Consider the following 10,744-nt stretch of genomic DNA (forward strand, 5'->3'; position numbering starts at 1 on the left):
CTGTCCCCTTTGCAGAAAAGCATCCCCAAAGAATTATGTTTCCACCTCCATGCTTCACGGTTGAGATGGTGTTCTTGGGGTTGTACTCATCCTTCTTCTTCCTCCAAACACGGCGAGTGGAGTTTAGACCAAAAAGCTCTATTTTTGTCTCATCAGACCACATGACCTTCTCCCATTCCTCCTCTGGATCATCCAGATGGTCATTGGCAAACTTCAGACGCGCCTGGACATGCGCTGGCTTGAGCAGGGGGACCTTGCGTGCGCTGCAGGATTTTAATCCATGACAGCGTAGTGTGTTACTAGTGGTTTTCTTTGAGACTGTGGTCCCAGCTCTCTTCAGGTCATTGACCAGGTCCTGCCGTGTAGTTCTGGGCTGATCCCTCACCTTCCTCATGATCATTGATGCCCCACGAGGTGAGATCTTGCATGGAGCCCCAGACCAAGGGTGATTGACCGTCATCTTGAACTTCTTCCATTTTCTAATAATTGCGCCAACAGTTGTTGCCTTCTCACCAAGCTGATTGCCTATTGTCCTGTAGCCCATCCCAGCCTTGTGCAGGTCTACAATTTTATCCCTGATGTCCTTACACAGCTCTCTGGTCTTGGCCTTTGTGGAGAGGTTGGTGTCTGTTTGATTGAGTGTGTGGACAGGTGTCTTTTATACAGGTAACGAGTTCAAACAGGTGCAATTAATACAGGTAATGAGTGGAGAACAGGAGGGCTTCTTAAAGAAAAACTAACAGGTCTGTGAGAGCCGGAATTCTTACTGGTTGGTAGGTGATCAAATACTTAAGTCATGCAATAAAATGCAAATTAATTACTTAAAAATCATACAATGTAATTTTCTGGATTTTTGTTTTAGATTCCGTCTCTCACAGTTGAAGTGTACCTATGATAACAATTACAGACCTCTACATGCTTTGTAAGTAGTAAAACCTGCAAAATCGGCAGTGTATCAAATACTTGTTCTCCCCACTGTATTTTGGCCCATTCCTCCATGCAGATCTCCTCTAGAGCAGTGATGTTTTGGGGCTGTCGCTGGGCAACACGGACTTTCAACTCCCTCCAAAGATTTTCTATGGGGTTGAGATCTGGAGACTGGCTAGGCCACTCCAGGACCTTGAAATGCTTCTTACTAAGCCACTCCTTCGTTGCCCGGGCGGTGTGTTTGGGATCATTGTCATGCTGAAAGACCCAGCCACGTTTCATCTTCAATGCCCTTGCTGATGGAAGGAGGTTTTCACTCAAAATCTCACGATACATGGCCCCATTCATTCTTTCCTTTACACGGATCAGTCGTCCTGGTCCCTTTGCAGAATAACAGCCCCAAAGCATGATGTTTCCACCCCCATGCTTCAAAGTAGGTATGGTGTTCTTTGGATGCAACTCAGCATTCTTTGTCCTCCAAACACGACGAGTTGAGTTTTTACCAAAAAGTTCTATTTTGGTTTCATCTGACCACATGACATTCTCCCAATCCTCTTCTTGATCATCCAAATGCACTCTAGCAAACTTCAGACGGGCCTGGACATGTACTGGCTTAAGCAGGGGGACACGTCTGGCACTGCAGGATTTGAGTCCCTGGCGGCATAGTGTGTTACTGATGGTAGGCTTTGTTACTTTGGTCCCAGCTCTCTGCAGGTCATTCACTAGGTCCCCCCGTGTGGTTCTGGGATTTTTGCTCACCGTTCTTGTAATCATTTTGACCCCACGGGGTGAGATCTTGCGTGGAGCCCCAGATCGAGGGAGATTATCAGTGGTCTTGTATGTCTTCCATTTCCTAATAATTGCTCCCACAGTTGATTTCTTCAAACCAAGCTGCTTACCTATTGCAGATTCAGTCTTCCCAGCCTGGTGCAGGTCTACAATTTTGTTTCTGGTGTCCTTTGACAGCTCTTTGGTCTTGGCCATAGTGGAGTTTGGAGTGTGACTGTTTGAGGTTGTGGACAGGTGTCTTTTATACTGATAACAAGTTCAAACAGGTGCCATTAATACAGGTAACGAGTGGAGGACAGAGGAGCCTCTTAAAGAAGAAGTTACAGGTCTGTGAGAGCCAGAAATCTTGCTTGTTTGTAGGTGACCAAATACTTATTTTCCACCATAATTTGCAAATAAATTAATAAAAAATCCTACAATGTGATTTTCTGGATTTTTTTTTTCTCAATTTGTCTGTCATAGTTGACGTGTACCTATGATGAAAATTACAGGCCTCATCTTTTTAAGTGGGAGAACTTGCACAATTGGTGGCTGACTAAATACTTTTTCCCCCCACTGTATATATATATATTGTATATTCTTATAAACACAAGAACATTCATCACTGAACCGTACCATTCAAGGCCGGGGCGATGGTTGTGGTCTTTTGTTTGGCTGGCTTAGCCGTAACCAGAGGGAAAGGCTTCAAGATGGATGCCATGTCTCCCTGCTTCAGGTCTATGGGCATATCTGAGGACAGAGGGGAGAGAACACAGCTCAGTCATGTAAGCTACAGATACAGTTGTGATCATCTGCTACGGCCTCACCCAGCCAGGTGTATCTCTGTTGGTTTTCCTGCTGAGGGAAAATATATTAAATATGTGCGTTGCATAATTGTGTTGTTCATAAAAAATCCTACAATGTGATTTTGTGGAGAAAAAAAATCTCAATTTGTCTGTCATAGTTGATGTGTACCTATGATGAAAATTACAGGCCTCTCTCATCTTTTTAAGTGGGAGAACTTGCACAATTGGTGGCTGACTAAATACTTTTTTTCCCCACTGTATATCCCTTTACCCTGAGGTTGATTATAGACCGGCATTCTTCAGGCTTCTATTTACATTTTAAGAACGTTCTCATTACTAATCATTTAAAAATATATATATTGATCTAAAGCGTGTTGTGTGGGGTGCCATTAGGTTCAGATTGTTTTCAGGTACAGTACTTGAGAGCTGCCTCCATAGATGGGTATTCCGATGTTAAATTAAATCAATCCTATGTTCCTGAGTCATTTCCGTCCAGTTCAGTTTTTTGGAGAGCCGACTCTTTGATGTGAGATTTGTCACAGCTACGGGCTACGTATTAGAGTGATAAAAAGATTTTATGAGCCTTAAATGCAATTATGTCTCTGAGCTGTGTTAGCCCTGATTCCAGTGAGTCCACGAGGAAGGCAGAACTAGAGCTGGAGGGGCGGAAGAGGGGAGGCTTTGATCTGCACAATGTGTTTGTCAAAAGGTTTCCTGCAGTCTAGAGAATCATTCCGGGCTCAGGGGAGTAATGGGCTCCTCACAACACTTTACTGGGGCAATGAACAAACACAGGAGGATGTGGAAGGGAAGGAAGTTGGAACAATCCGTTGTTTAGAGGAGATGAAGCCTAAGGAATGTACAGCGAGACTTAGTATACACTATACAGGAATTTTTATCCTGTTGGCCATTTCACTGAGTTTTCAGTAGGTACTGTAGCAGGCCAGCAGCAGTCCACAGCACAGTGTGGAGAAGTGTTCACTGAGGCTGAATTATCAAATTACAGAATTATCCCTTAAACCTGAGCCTGTTGAGGCGAGGGGGTGGGGGGGGGCTATTAGGGGCAGGAAGGGGGATTGGGTGCGCTGAGTGTTGGAAAGCGAATTAGAGCGCCTCGTGGCTACTTTCTCAGGCCATGGATTTTTCCTCTGCTGCTCCAGATTTCACAGCTTTGATGCCAGATCACAGATGTTTTCACCCTAGACCTGGGTAATAATGTGGTTTAATTCTCCATGTTCCCCATGGGTTCAGCTACGGCTGATAGGCTTGAGCCAGCCTAGTACCCAGGGGCCTGACAGACAGCTCCATATGGGTTAGGTGGAGACACAGCACATCGGAGACTGAGGGTTTGGCTCAGGAAACATACAGTCAGTCAGGGGCTATTTCTTTGCAATGAATTTTTTTTTTAATTTTTTAGAACATGTTGACGTCAATTGAGTCGGATAAATGGCAAATACACACACACTGATTTCAGCATCAATGTAGTGTACAAGGCTTTTTGTTTATTTAAAGGAGAGAAAAAAAACATGCAAGCACAGATGGACATAATCTGCCATGTGTTAGCTAGAATACTGAGCTAGATGGTGATACAGCAGCTGTTTAGTAAATGTGTAACAATGGAAGCTAACAGAATCTACAAGTCCCTGGGTAATCATACTGCAATCACTCTCAGGAAGCAACATCTAAGCTCACAAAGCTTTGCCAAACAGATCGATAAAGCTAAGATATCACGAAGAGAACAACAAAGCACGCTGTAAAGCAAGACTTCTAACAGATGTATTGGGTTGGTTTGAACACCAGATAGCCATTGTGGCCGATGCCTTTGTAAAGAAAAATACATTTGTTTATTACGTTAGTCACAAATTCAATCGTAGCCGGTCGCCTTGTCATCATGTAGCCTGTGCTGTTTCTCTTCTGAAATGGAACGTATTTTCTCCCTTTTTTCCAGTCCAGCAGAGGAGCTGAGCTTTGGCTCCAAAGAGTCAGACAGGAAGTGTCTTATCATCCTCGATAATGTGTCCAAGAATCAAGTGGCCTTCAAGGTACGTCCATGCCCCTGTGTGTGCAAGCGTGCCCCTCTCTCTCTGTGTGTGTGTGTGTGTGTGTGTGTGTGTGTGTGTGTGTGTGTGTGAAGCTGACTTGATGGTGTCTCCCTCCACAGGTACGAACCACAGCACCTGAGAAGTACAGAGTGAAGCCCAGCAACAGCAGCTGTGAACCGGGCGCTTCTGTGGATATAGTGGTGTCCTTACATGGAGGTAGAGTACTGCACTTCTCTCTCCCACTCTCTCTCTCCACCCACTCCTCTTATCTACTTTTTCCTTCGGATGTTTCCAGATACACCAGAAGAAACTTCAGAATAATCAAAAGGTCCAGTCTGAGTCTAATATCTTTGGAAAGTGCTGACAGAGTGCAGCTTTCTTTTGCCCGACATACATATTTTAAGAGTGATAAAATAATAATCTCGTATCTTCCCCTAAGCCGAGCCTTTCAGAAATCTAACGGCGGGTAAATAAAGAAACTTTATTGAGCCAGTCTCAGTACTCTGTGGAAGGCTGAAACCCCTAAGGTCAATGTTTTCCTCTTGATCACTTGAGACCAACATTGAGTAGGGTTGCAGGGACTTGGCTGATAAGACGTTCAGAGGCCTTCAAGCATGGAAATGTCAGTCATGGCTTCTGATGTGCAAGATATGGGTTTTTTGAAGAATATAATTCTGGCACTATTCCAAAGTTTGAGGGTTTTCTCTCTGGGTTTAACTTTAAAACTCGTTAATTCAATTTTCGGGAGCCACCATCTATCGCCCATGTCTTGTTCATTTGTTCGAGTCTAGTGGATAAGAACCCTTACTTTTTCTGTTCACAGCTGTGTCAGAGTCAGCTCTTTCAGTTCTATCTTCTGATTATTTGATGCTGACAGCAGTGGGGTTTAAACTGTATCCTTTGTACAGATGATCCCATCCAAATGTAGGAATCTAGATACATAAACTGAACAATATACAGCGATAAAAAATTATTCAGAGTTCAATGTGTGCCATGGATGTGTTTGTGCAGGCTACCAGGCGTCTCTGCAGGACCGCTTCCTGGTTATGGCTGCAGAGATGGAGCAGAACGTTGGTGCTGGATCACCAGAGCTCGCTCAGTTCTGGAAGGACGTGCCCAAAACCAAGATGATGGAGCACAGGTACATCATCATCAATGCCTCATCATAGATGGGAATATACGCTGAGTGTACAAAACATTAAGAACACCTGCTCTTTCCATGACATAGACTGACCAGATGAATCGAGGTGAAAGCTATGATCCCTTATTGATGTCACTTGTTAAATACACTTCAATCAGTGTAGATGAAGGCGAGGAGACAGGTTAAAGAAGGATTTTTAAGCCTTGAGACAATCGAGACATGGATTGTGTATGTGTGCCATTCAGAGGGTGAATGGGCAAGACAAAAGATTGAAGTGCCTTTGAACAGGATATGATAGTAGGTACCAGGCGCACCGGTTTGTGTCAAAAACTGCAACGCTGCTGGGGTTTTCACGCTCAACAGTTTCCCGTCTGTATCAAGAATTGTCCATCACCTAAAGGACATCCAGCCAACTTGACACAACTGTGGGAAGCATTGGAGTCAACATGTACAGTCCATTCTCCGACTAATTTAGGCTGTTCTGAGGGCAAAAGGGGGTGGTGCAACTCAATATTAGGAAGGTGTTCCTAATGTTTGGTATACTGAGTGTATGTAAATGAGTAAAGCAATTCCTGTTCAGCCAAAGGGCAAGCAGTCGTTAATATGCCACCATCAACATCTATAATGACCTCAAGAGAACTTTAATTCACTAAACCCATCGTGGTCTTGCAGTGTACAGCACAGATTGCCTCAGCATGGCTGGGGTATGTCAATGACCTAGCAGGCTGATAATCCCCTCTCCTCAGTCTTCCCTGATGTGACCAATTACGTATATAAACCCTGGATTGCTGATGCTATGTATTGGCCATTGAGAGGCTTTGAAGCCAGCGGTCAACGATATGGGCACTCCCTAGTAGGAGCAGTCTTCCATAGGAATTAATGGTTCAATTAAAAGGATAAAATTACATGTATTTAGAGCTGCAATGTGTAACTTTTTGGTCGACCCGACCAAATTCACATATAAATAGCTCTGTCATTCTCATTGAAAGGAAGTCTAAGAAGTGGTAGATCTGTTCTATGCAAGCTATTTCTATGTTTCACGTTCTTAAGTTTCGTTTTTGTGTCTTTTACTTTCGGTTTTGTACACCAGCTTCAAACAGCTGAAAATACAATATTTTTGATTATGGAAATATATTTCACAGCAGTTTAGATGGTACAGTGATTCTCTACACTATGCTTGCTTGTTTTGTCACGTAAACTGAAATTAAGTGAACTATTAGAATTTTTGCAACCAGGAAATGGCGGAGCGATTTCTGCATAGTGCATCTTTAAGTATTTTGTTGTTGTAGTCGGGACAGTAACATTAGTACTCTAAAAAAAACACTTGAAGGAACATGTTTTTATATATTTTTTTATTTTAATGTTTAACTCACATAATATAATAAAAAATTATGCATTAAAGCAAGGGTGTCAAACTCATTTCACGGAGGGCCGAGTGTCTGCGTGCTTTTGTTTTTCCTTTCAATTAACACCTAGACAACCATGTGAGGGTAGTTCCATACTAATTAGTGAGTGACCTTAATTCATCAATGGGTAGTACAAGGGTGGAACGAATACCCGCAGACACTCGGCCCTCTGTGGAATGAGTTTGACTCGCGCATTAAGATGTCTGTAATAGAATAAACATGTCAAAAACGAATGTAGACATTAATAAATGCATTTCTATAGTGTCCAAAATATTTTTTTTACATTTGAGGAGTACCACCAAGATGGTTGCGCAGTGGCTTCAATACAGCGCCCCCTGTCAGTCATCTAGGATTTATACACATTATTGGACGTGACTGTATCCTGTCCTTCCTGTAGATTACAATGTCACGTCCTGGAGAGCACTAAGCCCATTCTGACCTGTGGCAGTGACAGCCCCATTGAAGGAGGAGCCAATGGCCACCCGGACCTGCACACAACGGTGAGCTCTCCACTCCTCTTGGATGATGCTCCTCCACCCACTAGAATACATGAACCTATATATTAACCTATGTACAGTATTTACTGTATTTTAACTTTGATTGACTTTGTTTATCTTCTTTTTTTTCCTCTTTTTTTTGTACACTATTACAACCATTATACATTTTAGTGGTGTCAAATTGATATGGGAGACTGAAAAGTGAATACATTAGTAAGATGAAGTAACCCAATGCTCTCCTCTGCAGCTGATGCGTGTGATGGTGTGTAACGTCCGGCTGGAGCAGAAGCTGGACCAGTATCTGTGGTTCCAGCAGGTTCTGATTGGTCTGGTGCTAGTCGTCATGATGTTCAGCTTCCTGTGTCTCTACAACCTTCCTGGGACTTCCTGACCTGACAACATGGTATACCTCCTCCTCCCATCGAACATAGAGACTACAGCAGCTTAAAGCTTAACCAACAGGAAGTGGGCTGGTATTGGACTCAGTGATAAAATGAGCGCAGACTCTCCTCTCGACAAGGGCTGTCGTCATGAAGATGGAGGGATGTTCTGTTCCGTAGCAGTGAACTTGTGGAGTTGCCAGTCAGTTGCCCATAGAGATTCCTCATAGTTTCCTAGGTGTTGTGAGAGGTTCTGTTGCTAAAGACTCTAGACACTGTGAAATTAAATCAATAATGTATTTTTATTACTGAAAATGGAATTATACAGTGCCTTCAGAAAGTATTCATACTACATTACACATTTTGTTGTGTTACAGCCTGAATTCAAAATTGATTAAAAATATATATTTCTCACCCATCTACACACAATACCCCATAATTACAAAGTGAAAACATGTTTTTAGAATTTTTTGCACATTTATTGAAAATTAAATACAAAAATATATCATTTACATAAGTTTTCACACCTCTCAGTCAATACTTTGTAGATGCACCTTTGGCAGCTATTACAGCTGTGAGCCTTTCTGGGTAAATCTCTTACAAGCTTTCCATACCTGGATTGTGCAACATTTGCCCAGTATTCTTTTAAATATTCTTTAAGCAATGTCAAATTGGTTGTTCATCATTGCTAGACAACCATTTTCAGTTCTTGCCATAGATTTTCAAGTAGATTTAAGTCAAAACTGGAACTCGGCCACTCAGGAACATTCACTGTCTTCTTGGTAAGCAACTCCAGTGTAGATTTGGCTTTGTGTTTTAGGTTATTGACCTGCTGAAAGGTGAATTCATCTCCCAGTGTCTGGTGGAAACAAGACTGAACCAAGTTTTCCACTAGGATTTTGCCTGTGGTTAGCGCCATTGCGTTAATTTTTTATCCTGAAAAACTCCCCGGCCCTAACGATTACAAGCGTACCCATAACATGATGCAGTCACCATTATGCTAGAAAATATGGAGAGTGGTACTCAGTAATGTGTTGTATTGGATTTGCCCCAAACATAACACTTTGTATTCAGGACAAAAAGTTAATTGCTTTGCCACATTCTTTTCAGTATTTCTTTAGTGCCTTGTTGCAAACAGGATGCATGTTTTGGAATATTTTTGTTCTGTACAGGCTTCCTTCTTTTCACTCAGTCAATTAGGTTAGTATTGTGAAGTAACTACAATGTTGTTGAATCATCCTCAGTTTTCTCCTATCACAGCCATTAAACTCTGTAACTGTTTTAAAGTCACCGTTGGCCTCATGGTGAAATCCCTGAGCGGTTTCCTTCCCCTCCGGCAACTGAGTTAGGAAGGACGCCTGTATCTTTTGTAGTGACTGGGTGTATTGATACACCATCCAAAGTGCAATTAATAACTTCACCATGCTCAAAGGGATATTAAATGTCAGCTTTTTCTATTTTAGGTGCCTTTCTTTGGAAAACCTTCTTGGTCTTTGTGTATCTGTGTTTGAAATTCACTGCTCGACTGATGGACCTTACAATTATCTGTATGTGTGGGGTACAGAGAAGAGGTCGTCATTCAAAAAGAATGTTAAACACTATTATTGCACACATAGTGAGTACATGCAACTTATTATGTGACTTTTTAAGCACATTTGTACTCCATAACTTATTTAGGCTTGCCATAACAAAGTGGTTGAATACTTGATTCAAACAATTCATCTTTACATGTTTTATTAATTTGTAAACATTTTGAAAAACATAATTCCACTTTGTCATCATGGGGTATTTTGTGTAGGCCAGAGACAAAAAAAAACTACATTTTATGAATTTTAAATTCATTCTGTAATACAACAAAATGAGGAAAAAGTCATAGTGAATACTTTCTGAAGGCATTGTATATGAGGTCTATTTATTTCAAAATGTAACATGACGTAGAAGATTTAGTTGTTCATTTTTCTGATCCTAATGTACATTTCATTTTAAATATATGAACATATCCTGTTTAAGAATAAACTTTAACAAATCGTTTTTGAGCATTTTAGCATTTTCCTTTTGTTGAACATGACTGTTGTTGTGATGGGTTGTATCTGAAAATGGCTTATAAAAATAGGGTTCTTTCTTAATGTGTACAGTGCAATGGTAGAATATTATGGGGGACACATGTAGAGTTGTACTAAATAGCTTTGAAAGGCAGTGTGTGCTGGCATGAACAAGGCACCACCAACATGAGCACAGCTCTATCCTGATACAGTAGATAACCAGCTCACTCCTGAAGCAGGCCTGAAACCTCTTTCTCTCTTGACCCTTATTTTACATCAACAGTCTCACTGTGTCCGTGATGCAGCCTCACCCTCCTCCCTTCCTCCCTCTTTGATAAAAGGGGTGCCAAATTGAAAACAGAGTGTGACCTCTCCCCACTTACCCCTGGAGAGCCCAGGGAGATCTCTGTGCTATCTCCCTCTATTTGTTTTAATTACCCTACGCTGGCAACCTAAAAATACCAAGCAATTACTGTTGAGGATGAGGAGATGGCAGAACCCACTCACGGGGCTCAGTGGGAAGGCTGGGTATCTATATCAAGATCCAGCGCAGAGCAATCAACCACAGAGCCAAGGCACAGGGGGATCACACTTAGAATATTAAATACATGCACCACTTATAATAACACGGCGACTTACACCAAGGCTAGTTTGTTCTGACAGCTCTGCAGGGTCTGCTGTTGGTGTCTGATTTGCCTTTTGTCCCCTCAAAACGATGTGCTGTCTGGTGGTTAT

The 10,744-nt window shown here is 42.1% G+C and overlaps 1 protein-coding gene across 1 annotated transcript in view; it reads left to right on the forward strand.

The window, feature by feature from the left end:
- Positions 1 to 9,995, forward strand: part of LOC311144151 (motile sperm domain-containing protein 2-like) — a 28,922-nt gene extending 18,927 nt beyond the window's left edge. The window contains exons 12-16 of the mRNA XM_084180146.1: positions 4,450 to 4,543; positions 4,663 to 4,759; positions 5,555 to 5,684; positions 7,488 to 7,590; positions 7,835 to 9,995. Of these exons, the coding sequence (XP_084036272.1) occupies positions 4,450 to 4,543; positions 4,663 to 4,759; positions 5,555 to 5,684; positions 7,488 to 7,590; positions 7,835 to 7,978 (568 nt within the window). The 3' untranslated portion in view covers positions 7,979 to 9,995. The remainder of the gene's footprint in view (positions 1 to 4,449; positions 4,544 to 4,662; positions 4,760 to 5,554; positions 5,685 to 7,487; positions 7,591 to 7,834) is intronic.
- Positions 9,996 to 10,744: the final 749 nt, after the last annotated feature.

Source organism: Coregonus lavaretus (assembly GCF_964263955.1).
Source record: "Coregonus lavaretus genome assembly, chromosome: 16".
NCBI lineage: Eukaryota > Metazoa > Chordata > Actinopteri > Salmoniformes > Salmonidae > Coregonus > Coregonus lavaretus.